Genomic DNA, 27,501 nt, shown 5'->3' on the forward strand with positions numbered 1-27,501 from the left:
CTCATCCTTCTTTTATCTAGACTAGCCAATTATTAGTCTAGACCTGTAATTATTCTTCATACATTTTAGTCTCCATCTTAGTTGCTCTTCTCTGCCCTTTTTCCAAAGTCTCAATCTCTTTTTTGTAATGGGGTGACCAAAACTGTATTCCAGGTATGGCCTTAATAAGGCTTTATACTGATACTTCACTTGATCTTGATTCTATGCCTCTGTTTATGCAACCGAGGATCATATTAGCTTTTTTGGCTGTTGCCACACATGGTTGGCTTATGTTTAATCATATTCAATATGTTTTCTTGCTCTTTGCTTTTTGTTTTGTTTTTTAAAAATAGCTTTTTTTCCTTTTCTGCTGCACTAACAACCACAACTATCAAGTTGTTGCAAATGGAGAAGGAAAAAGATGCAAAGCCAAACCCAATGTTTCCCACCTGAACCAGTTTAAGCGGTGTGGACTTCAACTCCCAGAATTCCCAAGCCAACTGGCTGAGGAATTCTGGGAATTAAATAATAAGTTGAGAAACACTGCTTTTCCACATTTTCCTTTCAGTTTTTTTTCCCCTTTCTTTATTTGTAATTGCATTGTGTTGTTTTATGTAACAGTCACAATGCCACTATAAACACTGTATATCTCTGGAGTCCTGGTGATTTCATTGAATAAGAATAAGAATAATAACAGAGTTGGAAGGGAGCTTAGAGATCTTCTAATCCAACCCCCTGCTCAGTCAGGAAACCCTAAACCATTTCAGACAAATTGTTATCCAACATCTTCTTAAAAACTTTCAGTGTTGGGGAATTTAGAACTTCTGGAGGCAAGTTGTTCCACTGCTTAATTGTTCTAACTGTCAGGAATTTTTTCTTTAGATCTAAGTTACTTCTGTCCTTGATTAATTTCCATCCATTGCTTCTTGTTCTGCGCTCAGGTGCTTTGGAGAATAGGTTGACTCCCTCTTCTTTGACCAATCTACATAACATTGTTGTCATTCGGAAAATTTATTTCACTTCCCGGTTATATTTTTCTAGCCAATTATGAGTCAAATTTTATCTTTCTTTTACTCTTTAGGAGAACCAGAAATGGCTAAGTATTCCTACTTTGTCGGATTGTGTATATAATATTAAAACAAAACAGTCAACTGTTTTAAAATAATCAAAACTAAACAGTCCAGGCCTTGCACAGAATATACAATCATCCATTGAAGATCATTGATGCAATAAAGCCAGGAGTTTCCATAACTGCTCCTTTGATTTGTGCAAAGTACTTGTAGATATTAAATGAGCCCTGGTTGTGCATTGGTTAGAATGGAGCATTGCAGGCAAACTCTGCCCACTGCCAGCAGTTCGATTCTCACCGGCTCAAGGTTGATTCATCCTTCCATCCTTCTGAGGTGGGTAAAATGGGTATCCAGATTGTTGAAGACAATATGCTGACTCTGTAAACAGCTTAGAGAGGGCTGTAAAGCTCTGTGAAGCAGTGTATAAGTCTAAGTGCTATTGCTGCCTTCCTTCCTCCCTCTCTCCCAGTGGTTAGAATGCAGCATTGCAGGCTAACTCTGCTTACTGCCAGCAGTTCGATTCTCACCAGGCTCAAGGTTGACTCAGCCTTCCATCCTTCCGAGGTTGGTAAAATGAGGACCCAGATTGTTGAAGACAATATGCTGACTCTGTAAACCGCTTAGAGAGGGCTGTAAAGCACCGTGAAGCGGTATATAAGTCTAAGTGCAATTGCTATTGCTATTAACCCAGGAAGAGTTAGGAAGCATTCCAGTGTCTGAAATGAGTAACAGTCAGAGAAATTCAGGGAAAATTGAACACAAAAACTCAGAAAGTATGCTGAATTACAGGTAGTTCTTGGCTTATGACGACAATTGAGCCCAACATTTCTGTCACTAAGTGAAATCATTCTTAAGCGAGTTTTGCTCCATTTTATGACCTTTCTTGCCACTGTTGTTAAGGGAATCACTGCAGCTGTTAAATTAGCAACACGGTTGTTAAGTGAATCTGGCTTCCCCACAGAGTTTATGTATCAGAGGGTCATAAAAGGCGATGACACGGCCACAGGACACTTCAACTGTCATAAATATGAGCCAGTTGTCCGAATTTTGATCCGATGGCCATGAGGAGGCTGCAACAGTCGTGGGTGTGAAAAATGATCACAAGTCACTGCTTTCAGTGCCATTGTAATTTCAAATGGTCACTAAATGAATGGTTGTAAGTCAAAGACTGCCAGTGTGGCCAAAATGGTTGCTCTGCAACAACTCAAGCAGCCAAAATATGCACCACGTTCTAGATCAGGAAAGAGACTGGTGTATCCTCTGTCTAGGTTTCTCAACGAGCTTTGACTTCAGTTGCTCCTTGTGCTCATCTTCTAGTCCTCTCAGTTGACATTTAACTAGTAATTCCCACCAATGTGTCCTAATCCCAGGGGAATAAATTATAATTAGCTAGCTGCAATTTAGAGCTCTTGATTAAATTAAGGAAGTTTTGACTCAGCAGAGTCAGATTTCTAATGCAGATGTGTGAGATTGTGGCAAAGCTGGAGGCAGATGAGTTGACAGATTACCTCATAAACAGCAATTCAGCCATCTGGGAGAAAGTATTCAGAGAAACCCCACCTTAATTAACTCATTATGAAAGTGGCTAAGAAAATCCTATGGCAGTTTGCAGGATTCTATATGTACACCAGAGTAGCAGTAACATGTTAGCTAGATTCTTTCCTTCCTTCCTCCCCTCCCTCCCTCTCTCCTTCCTTCCTTCCTTCAAGACAGACATATGTTAGCTAGATTCCTTCATTCATTCCTTACAGACAGACAGATACAGACAGATATTAGCTAGATTCCGTCCTTCCTTCCTTCCTTCCTTCCTTCCTTCCTTCCTTCCTTCCTTCCTTCCTTCAAGACAGACATATATGTTAGCTAGATTCCTTCCTTACAGATAGATAGATAGATAGACAAACAGACAGACATAGGTTAGCTAGATTCCTTCCTTCCTTCCAGACAGATCGATATATGTTAGCTAGAGTCCTTCCTTCCTTACAGACACATAGACAGACAGATGGATATATGTTAGCTAGATTCCTTCCTGACAGACATGTTAACTAGATTCCTCCTTCCTTCCTTCCTTCCTTCCTTCCTTCCTTCCTTCCTTCCTTCCTTCCTTCCTTCCACACAGGCCTTGAAAACAGTCTGTGCACCTTTCCAATTCTTGTCTTCACCTAAAATATCAGAGGACTGTATGTCAAACTTTCCTGTGATTCAGGAAGTAAGCCTGTTTCCAAACATTTCACAGCTAAGAGCAATTTACCATTTTATGTTGAAGAGAGATAGGTGGTTACCCTAGAACAGAGATGAAATGTCTAATCCTCCTGTTGTAACTGAACCAAAGGAGGGAAGACCACCAAAGACCCACACTTGGTTATTTTTCATTTCAATATAACTTACACTTGTTGCAATTTATGGGCGGATGGAAGAGATGCCTTTTGACTGAAAAGGCAAAAACATAAATGGACTTAATAACTACATTAAGTATGAGTAGATACTCCAGTTGCAGGATGGAAGAACTGCACCGAAAAACTGGGATGTACAGCAGCATTTCAATATTCATTGCTATAAATCAAGCTAGTGGAAATCCTACTTAAATTGCCCTTTCAGATTGATCAAGGTCTCTTTTGCATGCAGTAACCCTCGCATTCACGTTGAAGGCAGCTTTAAATGTGCTAATGCAATTAAACTAAGCAAACATATTTTACAGATGATGTGAGACATAAGGGAGAGCACAGACTCCTGTCTTCAATGCCAGTTTTCATTTTTTTTAATATCTTGAGCCAAAGGCTCGGGTTTAGCCATCCGTGCCTCACACTAGAAATTGAATGATTTTGAGCGGGGACTCGGTGGAAATGTCTGCTGTGCCACTATCAGCGATACCAAACTGTGTGATGTGTGATGTTTTTTTTGCCTTTTTGGAGCCAGGGTGGGCGTGGCTTGTGCATGACGCATCCAGCCCACGGGCCACCAGTTTGACACCCCTGGATTAGAGTAAGGACATAGGGGAACTAGCTCTGTGACATAAATGAAACAGGAATTACAGATTAACACAGTTGGGTGGGATCTTAGAAGTCTTCTAATCCAACCCCCTTCTCAAGCAGGAAATCCTGTACCATTCTTGACAAATGGCTGTCCAATCTCTTCTTAAAAACCTCTAGCAATGGAGCACCCATAACTTCTGAAGGCAAGCCATTCAATTGACTAATTCTCACCATAAGAAAATTTCTCCTTAGTTCTAGGTTGGTTGGTTGTCTCCTTGATTAGTTTCCATCTGTTGCTTCTTGTTCTGTCTTCAGCTGCTTTGGGGGATAGCTTGACCCCCTCTTCTTTGTAGCAGCTCATCAAATATCAGAATGCTGCTATCGTGTCACGCCAGTCCTTCTTTTCACTAGATTAGACAGACCCAATTCCTGCAACCTTCCATCATATGTTTTAGCCTCCTGTCCCCTAATCATCTGTGTTATTCTTCTCTGCTGTCTTTCTAGAATCTCAACATCTTTTTTTGCATCATGGTGACCAAAACTGAATGGGCAAAGGCTTGGGGAAGACTGTTTTGGTGACTACAAAACTATCCTTCCCCAAATATCTATGGAGATTCTCAGTCATCTAGGTCATGGTTGCCCCAAAGATACTTTTTCAAAAGGCAACTGGACTTTCTTGTTTTTTCTTTGAAGACGTTTCGTTTCTCATCCAAGAAGCTTCTTTAGCTCTGACTGGATGGTGGGGAATGGAAGGATTCACATTCCTTACAGACAGCTGGTCAATTGCATCCTTTTAGAGGATCATTGAGGCCACTTGTAGATTTATCTGTGTCCTCTAAGTCACCTGAGTAGTGCATATGGATGTGGACCCTTCTTGGCTGTAGATATTTTCTGCCCTGTCTCCCTTCACTGTTGAAGACAGGCTGTTGGGGATGAGTCTTTTCTGTCTGCATCTCAAACTACAAATGGTTCCTGCAGTCTGCAATGTTTTGTTAAAATCTGTTCATACTCCCACATCATTCTCAGGGCATTCATCCCAAAGTGCACAGCTAAAATTCTATGGCGATCTTCAGTCATCCAGGCCATGGCTGTCCCAAAGGTTTTTTTTTTTTTCAGGAGACAAATGGACTTGCTTGCATGAGCTTCTTGGATGAGAAGCTCATACACCTTCAAAGAAAAACAAGAAAGTCCAGTTGCCTCCTGAAGAAGCACCCTTGGGATATCCTTCCCCAAGCATTACGGAGTGGACCTGGCCATTTGTTCTTTTAGCTTGCCACTATAATCATTCTGCTTGTAGAAGCAACAATTTGATCTAAGCACAGTACACAAAATTGTCCATTACAACATCTTACCTGTCAATGCCTACTTCAGCTTCAACCACAATACTATACGGTCAAACAATTGATTCAAACTCAAGGTAAACCACCCCAAACTCGATTGCAGAAAATACAACTTCAGCAACAGAGTGGTCAACGCCTGGAATGCTGTACCTGACTCCATGGTTAGATCCTCAAACCCTCACAGCTTCATGTCTACCATGGACCTCACCCTATTCCTAAGAGGTCCGTAAAGGGAACGTGCATAAGTGTACCAGTGTGCCTTCCGTCCCTGTCCTACTGTCCCCATTTATTTCTATTCATTTCTTTCGTTCATGTCCATGTTTATATTTATACCTGCTACCTGGTACCTGTTCGACAAAGTAATACAAACAAATACAAATTTGGCAGCATCCTGAACCTCTGGATGATCATTGAGCTTTTCATCCAGGCATACCTTTCTGCCTTTGCCCAGAGCGATGCTGTGTGAGTCCTTGCCCTCAGGAAGACACCACCGCTGTGACAATTTCAGAGCTGATACAAATTGTTGGGTAAAGCAAGGGAAGAAACCTCAAAGCATCATTTACCCTCTTAAAGATGATTACTAGATACCAATGAAACAACCTCTCTGTTCGGCGGAAGGAGGGCGTGGAATCCCATCGTAGGCCATGAGTTTTGAGTACAAAACACCCAAGGTTCAATCTTTTAGGATTTCCAAATGATCAGGAAGAATGACTTCTGCCTTAAGTCCCGGGAGAACCATTGCAAGTCCGAGAGCATTCATTTCTCTTCATAAGCCCCAAGGTTGTTCCATTAGTGTAATGTTTTGGCGTGTGGCACAGTTCTGCCTTTTAAATTTGCTACCTCTGCCTTCCACGTCTGTCTTCCCAAGAAACAATGTTTATATTTACAACCCGAGCGGTTCCCTCCAGCAGCAGAGAGCAATTATATCTTTTAGTTGGGGGATTTTTTTCCCCTCCTTCCTCTCTTCTCATATACTCTTGAGCCTCTGCACTGCCAGCGGGCGCTCTGTGGTCGTCTCAGAGAATCTGGGAATCAGCTTCAGCCGCAAAAAAAATCGACTGTATTTGTCATGGTAATGAAACAGAGGAAAAATTGCCACTGCAAAAGCTATTTTCTCCTTTTTGCTGTTGTTACCATGACAAGTTTTATGGCTTCTCCTGTTCCTGTTGACTTTTCAGGTTTGAAAGAGTTACTCCGAGTTATCTTTAAATTGCGAGGTTTAATCTCAGCCCCCTTAATAAGAATGTCATAGATTGAACACCTCATTACCTGGCTCAGTTTTGTTTTTTTTGATTTTTCATTTCTTTAAAAAGAAAGTAATCAGCAATCAAATAGTCTTACTCAGACTAAGCAGCAATGCAGACTCCTCGTTTGGGTTTATAGTTTTCCCACTGTTTTTGGGGGGGAGGGGGGAATTGGGACATACTTGCTGATCTAGGCCTGGTAAGTTGAAAAACAAAAAACACAGGTAGTCCCAAAGGTGCTTTTTTCAAGTGGCAATGGACTTTTTTCTTTGAAGATGTTTCACTTCTCATCCAAGAAAGGTTTTCAACTCTTGACTGAATGGTGGGGAATGGAAGTATTTATACTCCTTGCAGACAGCTGGTCATTTGCATCCATTTAGAGGGTCGTTAAGGTCACCTGGAGTTTTATCTGTGTCATCAGGGTCACCTGAGTGGTGCAAATGGATACCAGACCTTTTTGAAAGGACTGTGTTGTAGACTGGAGATAGATGATGTCATATCCCTCCCCCTCTGTTGGGAGACAGCTGTTCAATTTTGACATAGATGATATTTTTAACCCTTTCTTTCAAACCAACCATCCTCTCTGTCCAAAATATAGACTTTGTTATCTTCAAAAGAGCGGCATGTGTATTTCAAATGCAGATGGACTGCTGAATCTTGACCTGATGGATTTCTTCTCCTATGTTGTGCCATGCATTTGTGAAGTGGCTGTTTTGTTTCCCCAATGCACAGATCTGCAGATGGCTGACTGCATTATACTGCATATACCACGTTGCTCAGTTTCTGTCTGGGTGTTTTATCCTTGGGGTGGACAAGCTTCTGCCTTAGTGTGTTCTTGGTTTTGAAGTGTGCCACTACTTTACCACCTGTTGCCTGCTCTTAGATCCATCCTAGGCAATCAACAAACTAGTAGCTATGATATGTTGTATTTTATCTCTCCGCAGTCTCAGTAGGTTACGAGTATGAGAGCTGCCCTGATCTGATTCTGTGGGAGAAGAGGACTGTGACATTGCAAGGATTTGAGTTGGATGCTTCAAATCTAGGAGGCTGGTCCTTAGACAAGCACCACATTTTGAATACACAGAGTGGTGAGTATAATCCTTATTCTTTTTTTAATTATTATTTTGTTAGATTTTACGAAGCTCAAGGCAGCTTAAATGGGGATTTCCCCATAATATCTGAGGTAAATTGGGCTGACAGAAAATGACAATCTCAAACTTAAGCCACCCATGGCTGAGGTCGGATTTGAATCTGGTTCTCCTTAGTCCTACTCTAAATGTCAGCCTCTGTTTCGCTACTTGCTTTCGGCTGCCATTGAAACGGGGAGGGGGAGGCATGGTATTTGGGAAGGGAAGTTTTAAGTACAGGAGAGATTGTGAAAAGGGAGTTTGGTTCTCACCATATACTGCACATGTTGGAGATAGTGGATGGGCCCGCCAAGGCCAACTGTCCTCCATACCAACCTGATGATGTTTTTTGAAGATGGGCCTCACATGACACCTGAGGGATTTGCAGATTGGACTAGGGATGGGGTTACCAGGGGGAGGGGGTTGGGTCACATATTGATAATCTATGATTATGCATGCTTTTGCCTCAGATCTTGCTTTGCTTAGCTACTATCTTTTCATAACCAGTAAAAATACTGTTAATTCTGCAAACTGGAGTTAAGTGGTTTCTTTCTTGGTTGCTGAGGGAGGCTGGCTTGACACTAAAGCTTTAACATCTATGCCACACATGGAGGTGAATTCTCCCTCCCAGACAGAAATTATGAATGTTTATAAATTGTTGTTGTTGCTAGTTGGGAAGTTATGCCCAACCCATCACAACGCCATGGACAACGTTCCTCCAGGCCTTCCTGTCCTCTACCATCCTCTAGAGTCCATTTAAGCTCACGCCTATTACTTCAGTGACTCCATCCAGCCACCTCATTCTCTGTCATCCCCTTCTTCTTTTGCCCTCAATCTTTCCCAGCATTAGGCTCTTCTCCAGTGAGTCCTTCCTTTTCATCAGGTGGCCAAAGTATTTGAGTTTCCTCTTCAGGATCCGGCCTTCTAAAGAGCAGCCAGGATTGATCTCCTCTAGGACTGAGCAGTTAGATCGCCTTGCAGTCCAAGGGACTTGCAGGAGTCTTCTCCAGCACCAGAGTTCAAAGGCCTCCATTCTTTGGCGCTCAGCCTTCCTTATGGTCCAACCTTCACAGCCGTCCATTGCTACTGGGAAAACCATAGCCTTATTTGTTCTAACCCCCCTCATCTCACACCAACACACATCCGAGGCAAAGATAAGTTACGGCATTTAATTAACAGACAGACAGGTCCTTGGCAGCAAACCGGCACAGACAAACTTGGGCAGCAATCCAGCACAGATAAGCCGTGGCAGCAATTCAGCCTGCCAAGCTCACAATAATGTTCTCCGACATTAGTTCCTGCGTTGACTGCTGCAAAAGGGGCGTGTGCACAAGCCATCCTTTTATAGTCTGGAGAGGAGTCTAATGACCACCAGCTGAGTGCAATTACCTCCTGTAATTGCATAATTGTTCCTTATGCCTATTAGCTCTCCAGTGCCAGGCATCTAGGAACACCTCCCTTGGCTCCTCCCCACTGCTGACGTCCAGATCACACTCCCTTATCTCCTACCCACTAGTCTAAGGCTCAGGCGCCTCCTGGTGGCCAACCAGCCTCTCTGCACCCTGCTTGGAGTCAGAACCCTGTCCAGGATCCCCCACATCCTCCAGAACCGACTTATAGGGCCCCTCACTGTCGGAGTCTGGTGGCAGCTCCAACGGCTCCTGATGGGCCACAACACTTATCTATACACACTTTTGTTGGCAGGGTGATGTCTCTGCTTTTTAGTATGCTGTATAGATTTGTGATAGCTTTCCTCCCCAGGAGCAAGTGTTTATAAATAGATGGTGCTAAATTATGATTTATGTTGAAGTCTTGTTTCCATGAGTTATGGAAATCAGTAGAAAACCGGTACATCTGCATATTTTGAAATCTTGATTTTTAGTCTCATCTCGAGAGTCCTAGCATGATAGTCTTGATGAAAGCCTTTTACTCCAGACAACATTCCCATGTACAGAATTTGCCTTTTGATGAAGGTCTGTCTAGTTTTTGCTTCAGCGCTTTCAGGAAACAACTGTTGTGGCCTGCCAGTGGCCAGCAGAGCTGGCAGCAGAGTCGGACAGTGAGGAGGTTGGGGAGGGGCATGGGCCAGTCCTGGGGGCTGAGGAAAGCTCAGACGAGGGGTCTGCATCGGAGGCAGAGAGGGACTTAGACAGCAGTGAGACAGAAGAACAGCTGGAGCCTGTTCCCAGTGTGTGCATGTGCAGAGCTGCCAGAAGACAAGAACAACTAAGAAAGCAGGGTGAATTTAAGAGTAAAGCCACGCCTTGAAGGTGATTGGCCCCTCCCATAGGAAACAAAAAAGGAGCAAATGGGGAGTGGGCTTTTGCAGGAAATAATTTGTTCATTCGGTCGATTCAAGAGTGGAATGTTCCCTGTGTGACTTTAAGAGACTCTGTGCCAAGTGTTGCCTTGCCCTGCATTTGGAAACTACGGTAGTTATCTGGCAGCACTCCAAACGAGATAAGGTGCGTGTGGATAAACATTCCTTGGAAAGACTGTTTGCTAAGCCTTGCTGTGAATGAAAGGAATTCACAGTCGTGTAAATAAAATAGGTTTTGCGGGGACCAGGACTTTGCTTCTTGCTTTCTAAGGAAGCCCAGGTCAGAACAACAACATATAGGACATCCCAAGGAATTTGTTGCAGTAGCAAACAAACCTTATTGGTAAAAAAAAAAAATCCAATCATCATCATCTTTTAAAAACCCCATAATCCCTTGCAGGGTGAAGTCTTGGGAAACTGAATAGAGCTGAGCATTTACTGGCCGGATGCCCTTCCTGTCACCAATGCGGAGATTGTTTCAGCAGATATATTCTCATTGTGCTCAGAGAGAGAAATATCTGCCTCTATCTAGGATCGAACTCACAGTCTCCTGATTGTGAGGCGGAGGGGGGCGGGGACCATTCAATGATTATTTTTAAAAAAAATCCTATAATTTCTATCTCTGGGTTCAATGAAACAACAAATCAAATTGGAATTACTGTGGAGTTATGACATTTGAAGACACCTCTTTCATTTTATCAGAATAATAGAATTGGAAGGGACTTTGAAGGTCTTCTAGTCCAACCCCCAGACAAATGGTTGTCCAATCTCTTCTTAAAAATTGTGACGTACCCACAACTTCTGGAGGCAAGCCGTTCCACTGATTAATTGCTCTGACTGTCAGGAAATTTCTCCTCAGTTCTAAGTTGTTTCTCTCCTTGATTAGTTTCCACCCATTGCTTCTTGTCCTGCCTTCAGGTGCTTTGGAGAATAGGTGGACTCCCTCTTCTTTGTGGCAGCCCCAAATTAAAATCATTTGATCTTCAGGAAAACAACCTGGTTCTGCCAGCCATTCCTTACAGATCCTTCTTTCCTTTTAGATGTCTCACCTATTCAAAATCTCACCCTTCTTTGGATACTTTCCAAGTTAGCAATATCTTGAAAGTGTGTTTTAGTTAGGTAACTCTTACAACTTTGCCTCTGTTTTTTTCTTACCATTTTTAACAGGAATATCTCATTTCAGAAAGGAATTAAATATTTGCTTAGCAAGATTGAAATATTGCTGCCAGCACTTTACCGAATAGGGTGAACCTAAGGGTGGAAATGAAGTGAGGTAGAAGTGAGGTAGATGTGAAATAATTGCAGGGATGGGTTCCTGCCAGTTCTAACCTCTTCTATAGAAGTGGTTCCACAAATCTACCGTGCCGTTTAGAACCGGTTCCAGCTCCCCCCACACCCATCCGCACATCATCAAGATGAACAGAGAGGAGGAATTCTGGGAGTTGAAGTCCACAAGTCTTAAAGCTGTCAAGTTTGAACACCCCTGGGTTTTTTTTTCCTAAAGGGTTAGGGGTGCAAGGGTCTTGTAACTTGACAGCTTTAAGAATTGCACACTTCAATGTCAGAGTTCCTGAGCCAACATTTTGGTTGCTAAGCAAGAGCGTTGTTAAATGAGTTTCACCATATTTTACAAGTTGGCCACTCCCACCCGGCAACATGGCTGGCAAGCCACTCCCACCCGGTCACATGGCTGGCAAGCCACTCCCACAAAGCAGGCCACACCTACAGAAGAGGTTCTAAAAAGATTTGAAACCCACCACTGAATAATTGAAACCATCATTTTTAGTTCCCAAAAGTGAGTCCCACTTAAATTAGTCCAGAGAGACAATTCTGCTATTTTCTGCAATGCCCCTCCCTCAACTATTTTTATATTAGGAAGAGAGTATCAAAAGTTATAATCCCACCCGACTCTTCCCCCCATAATTTGACCACTGGGATAAACAAGAAGTTCTTAAATTTCATTAGGTGAAAAGTAATGAATTATTCACCATTTAATTTCTTCTAAAAGAGCAAGATAAAGTGAGGGAAAACAATCTGTTTATGATTAATGCCATGATTCCAGCTTTGAAAATATCACTGCATTTAAGTTAGGCTGACTTGTATTGGAATGAAGGAATGCGTTCAACATGATTTTTTTTTTCAATTGCAAATGTCCTTCCTTCCAAAGTTTTCAACTGCTTTATCTAAACGGTTGGCTGTGTCAGGTATACACAGGTAGTCCTCAACTTACGACAGTTCAGTTTGTGACCTTTCGGAGTTACAATGACACTGAAAAAAATTGACACAACTGTTTCTCATGTTGCAACAATTCCATGATCATGTGATCAAAATTCATATGCTTGGCAACTCATATTTATGACATTTGCAGTGTCCCAGGCACATGTGATCCCCTTCTGAAAGGTTGTAAAATGGGGCAAAATTCATTTAACAACTGTTTCACTTAGCAACAGAAATGTTGGCCTCAATTGTGGTCATAAGTCAAGGTAATTGCTAGGAAAATAAGCTGAAATGCCATCTTTATTTACAAACAAGAACTTTTCCCACAATTTTTTTTTTTGCAGTTTGCAAACAAATTGCTTATTTCATTTGTGTTTGGTATCAAAGGCAAGTTTCCACCCTATTTTATTGGCATTTGTCAGCAAAATCTTTGTCCCCTAACTACATATTTCAAGCCAAGCCAGCTTTCGGGTCTCCTAATTATATGCTGTTATGGCTGAGACGAAGATAGAAATATCTTTATTCATGTAGCGATAGAGGACAGCCAACTCTTCCTGTCATTTCTGTGGATTTTTTAGTTCCAGGGAAGATATCTCTTACTAACTTAAGCACCCTGGTCTATTGCCAAGCTGCTCTTATACATTTGGAAGACATTCCAAGAACTATACACCTTCTCCTTGTTTCTCATCCATAAGTTGAAAACTTAATGTAAACCACTTTAAACTTGATTGTAAATATATATATCAATTTTTAGAACAGAGTTGTCAAAATCTGGAATATCTTCCCCGATTCAGTAGTTTCAGCTACTAACTTTCACAGTTTTAAGCCTAACTTAACTTCTGTGGATCTCCACTCATATTTAAGAGATTCCTAAGAGGGGTGGGTGGGTGTAAAAGTGCACTAGCATGCCCCTTGTCCCTGTCACATTTTATTTATGTTTTTCATTTTGCTCCTTAGAATTTGTAATTTTAATTTGATAAATAAATAAAATAAAATAAATGTTATTTCCATCTTTAGTTCTTTATCTCTGACATTAAATGCCAATCAGTCTGTAACTTTCAGATATGATGAAGACAATGACAGTGATGTATCTATAGCTGGGGTGTCAAACTCAAGGCCCGGGGGTGTTTAGATCTCTCTGGAAACAGCTAAGGACTGGCCCCAGTGAAAACGGAGCATGGGACGGCCACGTGCTGTCTGTCCGGGTTCTGTTTTTACTGACAGAGGGCTGCAGGAGGCCGTTGCAGCTGAAAATGGAGCTTAGGAGCCCATTTTCACTGGCAAAGTGCTCGGGTTGCCACAGGCACCTCCGACATGAGTGACGTCGAGCTGGCCATGCCCTCTCTGGGCACACCCACCCTGGCCCCCTGAGGTCAAACTCTGATGTGGCGCTCAATGAAATCAAGTTTGACATCCCTGATCTATAGGCTACAAAACAGGAGCCAACATTTTAAGTTTCCTGCAGTGAAAACTCTTGATGTGCTTAAAAAAGAACTTGGGAGTTTAAAGGTATCCCTGTTTTTGGAACTTCTAGGCAGCTTTTCAAGACTTTTGGAGATGCCCATGAAACATTCATAGTCCTAATTCATCAATGTTCCTGCAATGACTCCTTTTTACTAAGTATCGCCTGGGGTGACAATCTAGTGTAAGACTGTGATTGTGATAAGCCTAGAGAACGTAGATGCATCACTTCTCTGTAGCTTGCAAAAGCCATGGGCGTATTACTGTGGAGATCCCTTGGGATTTCATGCTTTGCAGTTGAAGCTATTCCTTGTTACCAGTAGTTGAAAAGAAGAGCTAGGCAAGGCTCAGGTAAATAAATAAAGCACCTTGCTGGTGAAATAATAGAGCACTTTACAGCTCTAAAGCTAATAAGCATGGTTCATCCATCTTCTTAACGGCAAGGATATACTGATAGCTGAAGGCAAAGCTACATCCTAACAATATAGAAGTCAAGAATTTTTATATACCATTCTTGGTAAGAAGTTTTGAGCTCTTAAAGACTAAAGCAGTTTTAGTGTCATGCAGGCCTCTTGAGATATGCGGGGAGCATAGTATTAGAGAAGGGGGGAGGAATGATGAAAAGAAAAGTGGGAGAAAGTTTTATCTTAGAGTTCTACTTACCTGTGATTACATGCATTACTTGATGGAAAAGCTTTTCAATACGGGGCCGTGCGATGGGAACCTTACTTTTTATTTCGCTCATGAGAAATGGAGCTGCATCTTCTAATGCAGTTTAGACGTTCTAATGAATTTAGAAGGAGATGGAAGACTTCTCACTGAGATTTTATTTATTTATTAGTTTGTCAAACATGTACAAGATAGCAGGTAAAAGTATGAACATGGACCTGAATAAAGAAAATGTATACAAATAAATGGGTACAGGAGGACAGGGATGTTAGCACGCTGGTGTGCTTATGCACGCCCCCTTTATGGACCTCTTAGGAATGGGATGAGGTCCATGGTAGACAGTTTAAGGTTGAAGCTGTGAAGGCTGGGGTCTGAATTTTTCAATCTGCAGTAGCCACGATTCTGAATAAACTTTTCATAATTCTCATTAGCCATATGATGGAGATAATTTCTACTGCTGAAACAAAAGCAATATTTAGACAGCGAGCAGGACTTTTGATAGATGTTACGGGCGCTTTTCGGTAGTTATATGTAATCTCTCAGGAGTGGATTAGATCAGTCGGGCTGGGAGAGGAGAACGAATGCAATTATTATCCCTCAAACTGTGAAGGGTAACAAAATATCAGATCAAAGGGTGTCTTCTTCCTCCAGCCCGAAGAGCCACAAGAATTAGGAGAGAAAAAACGATGAAAGAAATAAAAGGGAAGCCGCTTGAAACCCAACTGAAAAAGTAGAGTACAAAGCAAACACATTGATAAAAGGAAGAAAAATGGTTGCATGTTAATCCTTCTGTCACAAGCAGTGAAATGTTCTTTCAGTTGTTGACCTTCATGAGGACAACTCATTGTCTTCATCTGGGACATAACCAGGCTCACCTACCAGCATCTCTGACAAATGGTCAATTGGCTAGCTATTCTGACCATTTCAAGTCCCTCCCAATATGCAACAATCCTCAAGTCCTCTTCCTCCTCCTTCTTCCTCTTCCTCTTCCTCTCCTTTTCCTTCTCTTCTTCCTCTTCTTCTTCCTATTTCTCTCCTTTTCCTTCTCTTCTTCTTCTTCTTCTTCTTCTTCTTCTTCTTCTTCTTCTTCCTCCTCCTCCTCCTCCTCTTCCTCCTCTTCCTCTCCTCCTTGTCATCTTCTTTTTCTCCTCCTCCCCCTTGTCGTTCTCCTTCTTCTCATTCTCATTCTTACCGTTTTCGTTCTTTTCGTTCCCCCTCCACCACCCCCTTGTACCTGTGACATGTACGAATATGTTGTCACTTGCTTTGGAAGACTTAGTCATACTGAAGATTTTTAATGGTGAGAAAATAGATTTTCCGGAATATTCTTTCCATCATGAACTCCAACCTTAGAAGATAAAGACTCTGAACAATAAAAACTAGAAATCCAGTATTTTCAAAAAGAAAAAAAGATGTTTTCCACTTCTCTCAATCACTGGTGAAAAGGGAGCACAATCAATCAGAGAATTGTTCATCCCAGAGATAAATACACTATAGGAGGTGTTGGAGTTTTCATTCACATCTGTCAGCTTTCATTCCAGGCTGAATATTGGATTTGTACTGCAGCTTATGGTTCTTTTCGGGGGGCGGGGGGAGGAGAACCAAATCAGAAAACTTCTCTATTTACTCTGTTATGAACAGCAATGTGTTCTCACCTTTCTTTTAAGATTGATTAGTTTTTAAGGTGCTCTTTTCACACAATATACCCCACCATATTAACTGCACAGGTAGATTCCAGTTAGGTATTCTTTACTCGTAGGGAAAAGAAAATTTTAGCAACTTGAAGAATTATTTGCTAATTGATTTTTAAAAAGCATAAAAATCAGGGTTAACCAGAGATTTTTCTAACTAGTCTTAGATGGGCATAATCTAATATATTTGGAAACGTACCCTGTTCAGCTTCATGGATCAGTCCACATGGAAGGGTTGAGATACCCTCATCTCTTCTTCAAATGTAGAAGGACAAGTTTTCTGGGCTCTGTCAACCCTTCAAGAGAGGAAAGGTCAAGAGAACAATAACACAGGGGATTGCAGAAATATTATATTATTGTAGGGTATAATAATAGAATCTTGAAAGCCTATCAAAGTTTCTGATCCAGCTTTTACTAAACCAAATCAAAGTGAGGTTATTTTATGTTTCTTTCTCACACTTCCTTCAATCTCTGGACTCTTAAATCTCTTTATCCAAAACTTCTTCAACATCTGATCATTCTTGCAAGCCCCATTCCTTTAACAGTTTTTTCAATGCTGGTGTAACTTCAGTCTCTAAGCAAACTCTTGTAAGTCTAGGACTAGCTAGACCAGTGTTTCTCAACCTTGGCTACTTGAAGATGTCTGGACTTCAACTCCCAGAATTCCCCAGCCAGCATTTGCTGGCTGGGGAATTCTGGGAGTTGAAGTCCAGACATCCTCAAGTGGCCAAGGTTGAGAAACACTGAGCTAGACTCTTCCATGGAAGCTGAGATTCGGCCTGATCTTCTGTCAGCCTTTCAAAGTATGCCAGCTCAGAAACAGACACCTTTTTTTAAAAAAAAAACCCTCCCTTTTAATGACCCTGTACTCCCTTAATTTGAGGCAATTTGAGTCAGATTGATTGGATGAAGCTGAGCATTTACTGGCCGGATGCCTTTCCTGACACCATACAAAGTTCACAGCAGATATTTTCTCTTTGTGCCCTAGGAGAGAAACGTCTGCCACTATCTAGAATTGAATTCTCAACCTTCTGAGTGGGAGGTGAGCCTCTTTACGACTAGGCCACCATGCCGCTCTGTATCAAATGAGATACTAGAATTCAATTCTACTGGTAATTGGCTGTGGTAACACAGTCTTGAAAGCTTAACAAAGTTTCTCTTATTCCAACTAGGGTCAAGATAGGGCAATCTGAAGTTTATTTTTCCTGCTTTCCTGTTCTTCCAGGGTAGGTTCATGTTTTACTCACAGTTGCTGCTCATTTCTTCATTTCCATATCCTTCTACATTCCGTTGACTTCTTGGAAACTAATTGAATATGGAGCTGTTCTGGAGGGCTTTTTTAAAATAGTTAAGAGCTATATGTTGCTTAAGCAAACTCATGGTTTTTATTGTTGTAATTACATTTATCGTAATGCCATGGATGTTTTATTTTCTATAAACTGCCAAAATTCACAGAACTGAAGTGGGCCTCAAATCGGAAGAATAAGCATGCAAATAACAAGAGGATAGTATTTAATTGTGTTATAAAACGACAAGGAGTTTTGTGGCCTCTTAAAAGCTGATTTATAACAACACGGATTCTGCTGGTAGTCTGGCTGATCAGATAGATACACAACCACAAGGCTTATTCACATTTAAAAGAATGCTCATAAAGTTCTTTCTGAGCTCTTCTCCTTCATTGTGGGGTTCTGAGAGAGTGAGGCTGTTTCACTCCCCAAGATATAGGCGAAAACAGCAACTTTTGCCAGCTCTCTCCAGTTTGAATTCTGATGTGTTCAAGCAAATGGCCATCTTTCATCTCATTTGTTTTATTTGTGCTTTTTTAAAAAGAAAACATTAATACAGGTAGTCCTCAACTTACACCAGTACATTCAGTAACCGTTTAAAGTTGAGCAGCACTGAAAAAAGTAGCTTATGACTGTTTTTTACACTTATGACCATTGAAATCATCCATGTGGTCATGTGAATACAATGGAATGGAATGGAATGGAATGGAATGGAATAGAATAGAATAGAATAGAATAACAGAGTTGGAAGGGACCTTAGAGGTCTTCTAGTCTTAGGCAGGTAACCCTACACAACTACAGACAAATGTTTATCCAACATCTTCTTAAAGACTTCCAATGTTAGAGCATTCACAATTTCTGCAGGCAAGTTGTTCCACTGATTAATTGTTCTAATTGTCAGGAAATTTCTCCTTAGTTCTATGTTGCTTCTCTCCTTGATTAGTTTCCACCCTTTGCTTCTTGTCCTGCCTTCAGGGGCTTTGGAGAATAGTTTGACTTCCTCTTCTTTGTGGCAACCCCTGAGATGTTAGAACACTGCTATCATGTCTCCCCTAGTCCTCCTTTTCATTAAACTAGATATACCCAGTTCCTGCAACCGTTCTTCATATGTTTTAGCCTCCAGTCCCCTCATCTTTGTTGCTCTTCTCTGCACTCTTTCTGGAATCTCTACATCTTTTTTACAAAGTTCAGATATTTGGCAGCTTACTCATATTTATGACATTTACTATTTCCTGGGGTCACGCAAGCCTTTTGCGACCTTCTGACCAGCAAAGTCAATGGGAAAGCCAGATCCACTTAACAGCCAGGTTACTCACTTACCAACTGCAATGATTCACTTAACAAATGTGTTCAAGACAAGTCATAAAGTGGGGCAAAACTGTCTTGCTTAGAAACAGAAATTTTGGGTTCAATGATAGTCACAAGTTGAAGATTACTGAAGAAAGAATCAAATGAACTATTAATGTACTGTTGTGACTATGGGCATCTGTCAGGTTTCCGAAAGAAGGCCTAATTGGTTCATGAGCCTCGACCCAAGTTTCAAAAGATAATCAGTCTTTTATTAGGAGCACCATTTTGGCAATACCGTATTGCAGTCCGATCTAAGCCTCATTTGAATTTTAGCTGAACTTTACTACTGTTCCTTCCCTCCCCTCATTCTGTGTCATAAATCACATTCCCCAATGAGGTGCACCCCTCCCAAGCCTGCTGTGGTAATCTGACTCTAGCCGAAGGTATGCGTGGAATGTGCTGCCCCCCCTCACCTTTCCGCACCATGGCAACTTTATGAATTGACAATGGGTCTATGTGTGTATCTTTATTTGTTTTGTAAATAACAGGGATTGTCCATAAAGGCAATGGAGAGAACATATTCATCGCACAGCAGCCAGCAGTGGTCTCCACCGTCATGGGCAACGGGCACCAGAGGAGTGTCTCCTGCACCAATTGTAACGGTCCTTCTCACAGCAGCAAACTGTTTGCGCCTGTGGCCCTTGCGTCCGGCACCGATGGGAGCATCTATATTGGTGATTTCAATTTTGTCCGAAGGCTTCTTCCTTCAGGAAACTCTATTAGCATCCTGGAACTAAGGTAAAAATATCACAGGAGTGATGTATTAAAATCTGCAGCAAGGGTATACAAGGCATATCTGTTGGGTCATCTTTCCTCTTTTCCAAAGCAAACAAAAAACACTTTACATTAAGAAAATAACATATCAAAGCATCTTTTGCAACTTACAGTATATATTTAGCTGACTCCAGTTATTCACAGAATATAACAGAGTTGGAAGGAACTCTATATCCTTTGAGACAAATGGCTGTCCAATCTCTTAAGAGTCTTCAGTGATGGAGCATCCACAACTTCTGGTTAATTGTTCCACTGATTGATTATTAATAATATAATAATTACTCATTATTGTCACTTTCTTGAACATGTATTTAGCAAGATAAATGTGAATCGCAACACAGAGAAATAAACTAGCTCTTGTATTTAAAGGCTCACCCTACTGTTTCGGTAGGAACTTTTTTTAAATTTATCACAAAGTTATGGTTTTTATGCAGATTCAATAGGCTGCAGGATGGCTAATATGTTAATTGACTAAAAATATTTATGATCGTTTCTGTTAATATATTTATGTTATTGCATTTTCTTTTGCTTTCTTTTTTTTTTTTTTTACTTTTGCCTCTGCGTGAATCTCCATTCAAGAAACAGGGACACCAGACACAGGTATGAAAATTATGATCTTATGAACAATTACTTCTTCTTCCTTTTTCTCTTCCTCCTCCTGTTCCTCCTCCTCCTGTTCCTCCTCTTCTTCTTCCTCCTCCTCCTCCTCTCCCTCCTCTTCTTCTTCTTCCTCTTCCTCTTCTTCTTCCTCCTCCTCCTCTTCTTCTTTTTCTTCCTCCTTCTCCTCCTTCCTCCTCCTCCACCACCTCCTATTCCTCCTCTTCTTCTTCTTCCTCTTCCTCTTCTTCTTCCTTTTTCTCCTCCTCCTCCTCCTAGCGTATTCCCACAGGTGCAGGGTCTGCTTGGATAACTGTCCAAATGTTGTTCTATAATTAATATTGAGGAAAAGCAATCAAAATTATCACTATCTCTATTGAAAAACCACATAGCAATTTGCCTTGGCCCTTATAAAAATTGCTAAGGTGGCTTTCCACCTGGCTCATCTGTAAAACTAATGATAATTTTGAATTATTTATAATTAGAATTTTCCAAAATGTACAAAAACAAGATAGAAAGCAACTGAAAACCTTAGCATTTAAATTTGGAGGAAAGGATAAATTAATACATTGAGGGAAAAAGTTAATTGCTTTACTCTTTAAAAATATGCATACAACTCTGGTTTGTTTGGCATGTTAATGATATGAAAGCTTGGTCCCCACCTTCCCAAGTCTAAAAAATATAGAACATGGTCCTTTCCATGTTAGAGAACATCTCTACCCAGTGGTGGGATTCAGCCAGTTCGCAGATATTCAGGAGAACCGGTTGTTAACTTTCTAAGCAGATTGGAGAACCGGTTGTTGGAAGAAATCTCCTTTTGTTTTTTTTCCACTTTACAGGGCTAATACTGTAAGGAAGGCAGGAAGGGAACATTCTGGTTTTGTTTCTAGCCTAATCTGTATTGCCTTGCTTACAGAAACTGCCTCTCCGGTTAACCCTTATTACAATGTAACAGCTGAGGCGAAACACCCATCGATATGAGTGATGTTGAGTTGGCCACACCCACATGACCACATGACTACTGCGCCCCACCTACCTAGCTGGTCATTAGGGCAGAGAACCAGTTCTTAAATTATTTGTCTCTGCCTATTGAATTTGTTAACTAGAAGTGGATAAGAGCATTGGTCACTGACTTGTAAGACTGTGCTGAAGAAAGTTTATAACATTTCGTAAGTAGAATGATGAGAACTTGACAGTTAAAATAAATAAGTGTGGGGGGAAAGCAACACTGAAAACTTTTCCCCAGTTCTAGCTTCAGGGGCTGATACAGCTGAATAAATCCTTAGATAAAGGATTGTGTGAAAGGCAGCTTCTGAACAGAAGGTTATAATTGGTTCTTCCCATTACCAGTAGAAGCAACAAAACACTTTCTCTGTCTGGCTATTTTCCAATATAATTTGTCTTCCGAGTTTGACTCAGAAGGTTTAGCATCTGTTGCCTCATGGCAGTGATTTTTTTTTTAAATGAATACTTATTGGTGAATTCAGGTTTTTTTCCCCCAGTGGGGGACAAACAGGGAGCTTTGTCTGATGTATAGAAAATGGAAATGAAAATAAGTGGAGGAATTCATTGTTGAACAAAAAAAACAACATTTTGAATTATACTCTATCACAAAGTGGACTCTAGAGCAGCGATCACCAACTGGTAGTCTGTGGACCACTGGTGGTCCATGAGACAATTTTGGTAGTCTGCAGAAAAATTATTTGCATTTTTTATATTACGCTTAATCAGGGGTCCTCAAACTATGGCCCCTGGGCTGGATACGTGCAATGAATGCTTGTGTTGCTTCAGAGAGTTTAGGTTAGGTTTAGGTTTCGTTTTATTTATATGCCGCCCTATTCCCAGTGGGACTCAGGGCGGCGCACAAACCCAAAGGGGGAAAGGGAAACACAAAAACTACAAATACAAGTATTCAAAAATAACCAACAGACACACAAATCGAGAGGGGAAGGGAACTCATCAACCCCAGGCCTGCCGACACAGCCAGGTTTTAAGGGCTTTTCGGAAGGCCTGGAGAGAGGTGAGGGTCCAAATCTCTGCGGGGAGTTCGTTCCAAAGGGCCGGAGCTGCCACAGAGAAGGCCCTCCCCCGGGTAGTAGCCAGATGGCATTGGCTGGTAGACGGAACCCGGAGGAGGCCAGCCCTGTGTGATCTAATGGGTCTTTGGGAGGTAATTGGCAGCAGGCGGTCTCTCAAGTACCCAGGTCCAATACCCCTTCTTTGAGGTCTTTTTGTGCAGATTGGAGAGGGGCAGAAAATCCAACTTGGGGTCTGCTTCAGCCTCCTGGTGTGGGGCTTTGGGCAAAGGCTGGAGGGAAGTGCTGCTGGTGGCAAAGAGCCGTAGGGCCTTATTCCAGTGGGACTGCATAATGCCCCGAAACTGGCGTACTATCTCAGCCCATTAAGCCTCTAGGCACCGGTACCTGGCCTTGCACTCCCGCACGTCTTCTCTCTGCTTGGAAAGCCTATGCTTGTAGTCCTCAGTGAGGTGCTTCTGCTGAGCCTCCTTCTTGGTCAAATCCAATTTGAACTGAGCTGTTTTGCCAAGTCTTGTGGTGGCCACTTAGCTCCAGCAATTGCTTCCTGTTGGGACCCGGGAGGGCAAGTGAGGAGTGGCTGGGAAGGGAGAGACGAGTAGAGGCTGGTGAGGCACCGCTCGATGTGAGTGACATCAAGTTGGCCATGCCCACCCAGTCACATGACCACCTAGCCACACTTACCTAGCCAGTCATTAGGCAGATTTTATTAGTGGTCCACAGGATTTAAAATTATGAATTTAGTGGTCCCTGGGGTCTAAAAGGTTGGTGACTTCCTGCTCAAGAGCATCTTGCAATACAGGAGTAGCCAATATTGGCAACTTTAAGACTTATGGACTTCAACTTCCAGAATTCCCCAGCCTAGTCTACCTTGACATTAGTTACTTTAAGACACAGCCTTCTCCTATTTGACCTCAGCTCTCTATTAAGATGTTTCCATGAAATTTGACTCTGAAGGTTTGCTTAATACAAAGTAATGCAGAAAGCATAGAATTTATAATTTATCACTATCTGCTGTGAGACCTCTAGCTTTGCATTCCAAATTTGCAATAGTCTGTTATAAATGTATGAGTGTCGGTTTTCATGGGTGTCAAACTTGCAGGGTCAATTTGTTGTCATGTGACGTTTTGGGGTGTTTTCCCCCTTATCAGAGCTGGGATGGGCGTGGCTTGCGCATAATGCATCCGAGCCATAGGGCGCCAGTTTGACACCCCTGGTCTAAACCATCCTGGTCCACTTCTCTAGTAACTTTAAGAGCACTTTTTTTAAAAAAGTCAAAAACTTTCATTACAATGTGTTATAAACATCTGGCCCTTGATTAACAATATTGTTCAAAATAGATAGATGGAATAATCTCCACCTGGATGAAATAAATATTTATTTATTTATTTGTCAACAAGTACAAGAAAGCAAGTATGAAAACACAGTTTAAAAATGGCACAAATAAATGGATATAAATAAGCAAAGCATAGGCATAAGCACATAAGAAAAGTACATATCAATGGGACAGTAGGACAGGGACGGTAGGCACACTGATGCCCTTATGTGCATCCCCTTAGGGACCTCTTAAGAAACACTTAAGGTCTACGGTAGACAGCTTAAGGTAAAAGGTATGGGAGTTAGAGGAACTAACAACAGGATCGGGGAGACTGTTCCACACATATACTAATCTATTGCTGAAATCGTTTTTCCTGCAATTGAGATTAGAATGGATTACATTTAGTTTGTATCTATTGATAGCCCTTGTGTTATTGCAGTTGAAGTGAAAACAGTCATTAACTGGTAGGACATTATGGCAGATGATCTTGTGCACTAAGCTCAGGTCAGAATGTAGATGGAGTAGTTCATGGTTATAAAGGCCTAAAATTTCAAGCCTGGAGGTATACAGAATTTTATTACGAGCAGAGGAGTTGAGTACTCTTCTTGTAAAATACCTCTGGACCCTCTCTAATGTTTTGATGTTTGAAATGCAGTGTGGGTTCCAGGCAGATGAGCTGTATTCAAGGATAGGTCTGGCAAAGGTTTTGCATGCCCTAGTTAGCAGCACAGCATTACCAGAGAGAAAACTACATGGAATAAGTTTGACAACTCTGTCTGCCTTTTTGGCAATTATTTTGACAATTATTCTGACAATTATTCTGTTGTCTTGCTTTCAGTACAACTTCCTGCCCCTAATTATGATTGTGTTTCCCTGCCTATGAAGATTCTGAGTCATCCAGGTCATGATTGTCCCAAAGTGCTCTTCAAATGGCAACTGTTCTTTTTTTTCCTTGAAGATATTTCACTTCTCATGGCTTCTCATCCAAGAAGCTTCTTCAGAACCGTGGAAGCTTTTTAGATGAGAAGTGAAATGTCTTCAAACACAAAACAAAGGAAGTCCAATTGCCTGTTGAAAAGCAGCTTTGGAACATTGTGTTTTCCTGTTCCTTCATTCCACACCCCTTACTACTCAGTCCAATCATGCAGTCAGTGCCTGTGTCAGATTCAGGTTAATGTCAGAGTTCCAAATAGCATCCAAAAGTAAATCAGAGTCCAAGGCAAAGTTTCTGTAGCTGTTCCGGCTCTGTGGAACGAGCTACCAGCAGAGATCCAGACCCTTCCCACCCTCATGGCCTTCCAAAAAGCCACCAAAACCTGGCTGTTCCGACAGGCCTGGGGTTGCTGATTTTCAAATCGGGTTCAACCCCCAGTTAAACCGAATGTATGTTGTGTTTTTTAAATTGTTTGTATTGTTTGTATTCTTCCCCTGTGTGTTATTTTATCTCATTTCATATTTGTAAGCCGCCCGGAGTCCCCCGGATTGGGCGGCATATAAACTCATTAAATTGCAAAATTGCGAATTACTCAAAGTTCCAATTTATTAAGAGAGCCATGTTGGCACATCTGGGGAAAGCCGAATCTGTAAGCTTTCCAGTTTTCCCCACCCAGTTGAAAGTTCAAGATCTTGCCCCCACACCCACAAGTCCATCACATGGTCCAATTTCTCACTGCCATCCTGGTTCCACCCATCCAGTTCCGGCCAGGTGCAGAGACAAAGGATGACATTGGTTTTCTGGAAAGAAAATCCCCCCTCCCATTTTCCCACAGTAGAAAATGCACAGTAGAATAATAGAAAGTGTGGCAGTCCTGAGATCCATAAGAAAAGATGGGTGCAGGCCTGACAGGCTGTCCCAGAGTAAAGTTCCTTGTAACCAGCTACTTGAAGATGCTATGATGTCAGTGGAAGATAATGGGCACCTTCGAATATCAGCCTCTAATTAGCAAGTGATTACCTCCCAAGATTTATCTCATCTCTCTTCATTAAGGAAGTTCAAGTCGGCTATCTGACCCTCTATTAGAATTCCCTTGGCAACCATCTCAACTTACACACTGACAAAAATAGCTGTAATAGAACTGAAGACTTCAAATAAAAACAACACATAACATAACTGATTCTTGGTAGACCTTCCCTTCATTATCTTTTTTTTTATCCCTAAAGGAATTAGTCTACTGCGGAAAGGCCATCTAACTTTATTTGTTAGTCTTTTATTAACACGAAGATCCCACGTGGATGAAATATGAACGTGCTTTTCAAGGACTGCATGAAGTAGATTCTCACAACATTTTTAACTGCAAAGTGTTTAAGGCTGCATCACTGTATGTACACATGCTAAACATGTAATTGTTCTGACCTGGGCTTATCGAGAGCCTGAAGAAAATCCTTGTCCTGACAAAAACCCCTTTTATTAATTTGCTGTGAATTCTGCTCTTTCACATCCAGCAAAGTCTTTCGAGGGAGGATTTATAGTCACAGACCTTATCTGGCTTGGAGAGCTGCCAGGCCAACATCTGCAGAACTTGGCAAGGAGTCTCTGAGAGTCACGAACCAATGAAGCGAACTACCGTATCTTTTGGAGTATAAGACACACCTTTTTACCTCCAAAAAGAGGGTGAAAATCTGGGTGCGATTTATACTCCGAATGTAGCCCCACCCACTTAGTCCGCGCATCAGATTTTCGGGTGGTTCCAGATAGTGGGGATCCTCACTTCCACATGGAGACTGATTTCCGAAGCGGCCTAGGAAATTGCATTGAAAGCCTTTTGAAGGCCCCCTTAGGAGCCACCAAATGCTTGCCGCCCCTCTGACACCCGCTGAGACTTCTCCCACCACAGACATGCCTTCTCTTTTCCTCTGGCCAGATCCGCCACCTGAAACTTGAGGATCATGGAGGAAAGAGCTTTCAGGTGGCAACGCCTTCTGCACGCACCGTTTTTGGAATCGGGGAGGGGATCCGCCACCTGAAAATGCTTTCCTCCATGATCCTCATGAGTGTCAGAAGGGCAGCAAGGGCTTGGTGGCTCCTGAGGTGGTTGAGCCTTCTCCGCTTGCAATGTCATCGCTCTGAGGGCATTGCTGGCAGCTGCTTCCCGCAGCTCAGGAGACTCAACTCAGGCTTAGCTCAAGAGTTCAAAGAAGGCTTTGAATCTAGCTTGATTGTACCCCATTCCAGGTTTTTAACTTCCCCATTTAGCCTCCAGAGAAATCTAGCATCTCTGAGGCACCTCTCATTCCCAGGAGGAGGAGGAGGGCGGCATATACAAAAGCCTCTGAGTAACTGGAGAAGAAAGCCATGCTTGGAACCTGCCGAAAACCACCACCTGAAAAGCACGTCTTTCTTTACCAGTTACTCAGAGGCTTTTGCATATGCCACCCTCCTCTTCCTGCTGCAAATGAGAGGTACGTCAGAGACACTAGATTTCTCTGGACGCTATTATCGGGAAGTTAAAAACCTGGAATGGGGTACAATCAAGCTTGATTCAAAGGCTTTGGCTTTGGATCACTGCGCTGCCACCCAAAAATGTTGTTACAACAATCTCTGCAAAGCCCAATTCACCTACCCCTTCTCGGGCAGTTCCAGACAGCAGAGATCACAGTAACAGCGTTTTGGGGTGGCAGCGAAGCGATCTCAGGATACTCCATTCCAGGTTTTTAACTTCCCAATCTGTTCCTCTTCTCTTCCTCCACCCCCACCTCCAATCTGCCCAGATCTGTCATGCAGCAAAGAGATATGATAGCTGGGAGCTTGGCACCTGCTTTTGCACTGAGACTAAGGAAGCGGGGTTGTGAAGAGGGCTGTGAACAAGCCCAGTTGTTTAAGGAGGCAGCCTTGCCAGGTCGCCTTCTTTGGGTTTTCCTTTTGCGGCTCAGGGACCACCACGAGGAACCATTAATCCCCACCGCCTCCTCGCCCAATGGGCCGTTCCCAGTCGAGCGCAGCAGCAGCGGCAGTTCAGCAGCCCCCATGTGTCTTTCTCTCCTCACTGGAGAGAAGAAGAGAGCTGACTGCCAGTCCTTGGACCCAGCAGCTCTGCATGGTCGCTGATCAGAGGG

The 27,501-nt window shown here is 42.1% G+C and overlaps 1 protein-coding gene across 1 annotated transcript in view; it reads left to right on the forward strand.

The window, feature by feature from the left end:
* The window catches only part of LOC116516109 (teneurin-1-like), a 348,491-nt gene that overhangs the window by 252,709 nt on the left and 68,281 nt on the right, over positions 1-27,501 (forward strand). Inside the window, 3 exon segments of the mRNA XM_032228512.1 lie at positions 7,547-7,690; positions 19,212-19,461; positions 20,077-20,097. Coding sequence (XP_032084403.1) covers positions 7,547-7,690; positions 19,212-19,461; positions 20,077-20,097 — 415 coding nt within the window.

Source organism: Thamnophis elegans, chromosome 12, assembly GCF_009769535.1.
Source record: "Thamnophis elegans isolate rThaEle1 chromosome 12, rThaEle1.pri, whole genome shotgun sequence".
Classification (NCBI taxonomy): domain Eukaryota; kingdom Metazoa; phylum Chordata; class Lepidosauria; order Squamata; family Colubridae; genus Thamnophis; species Thamnophis elegans.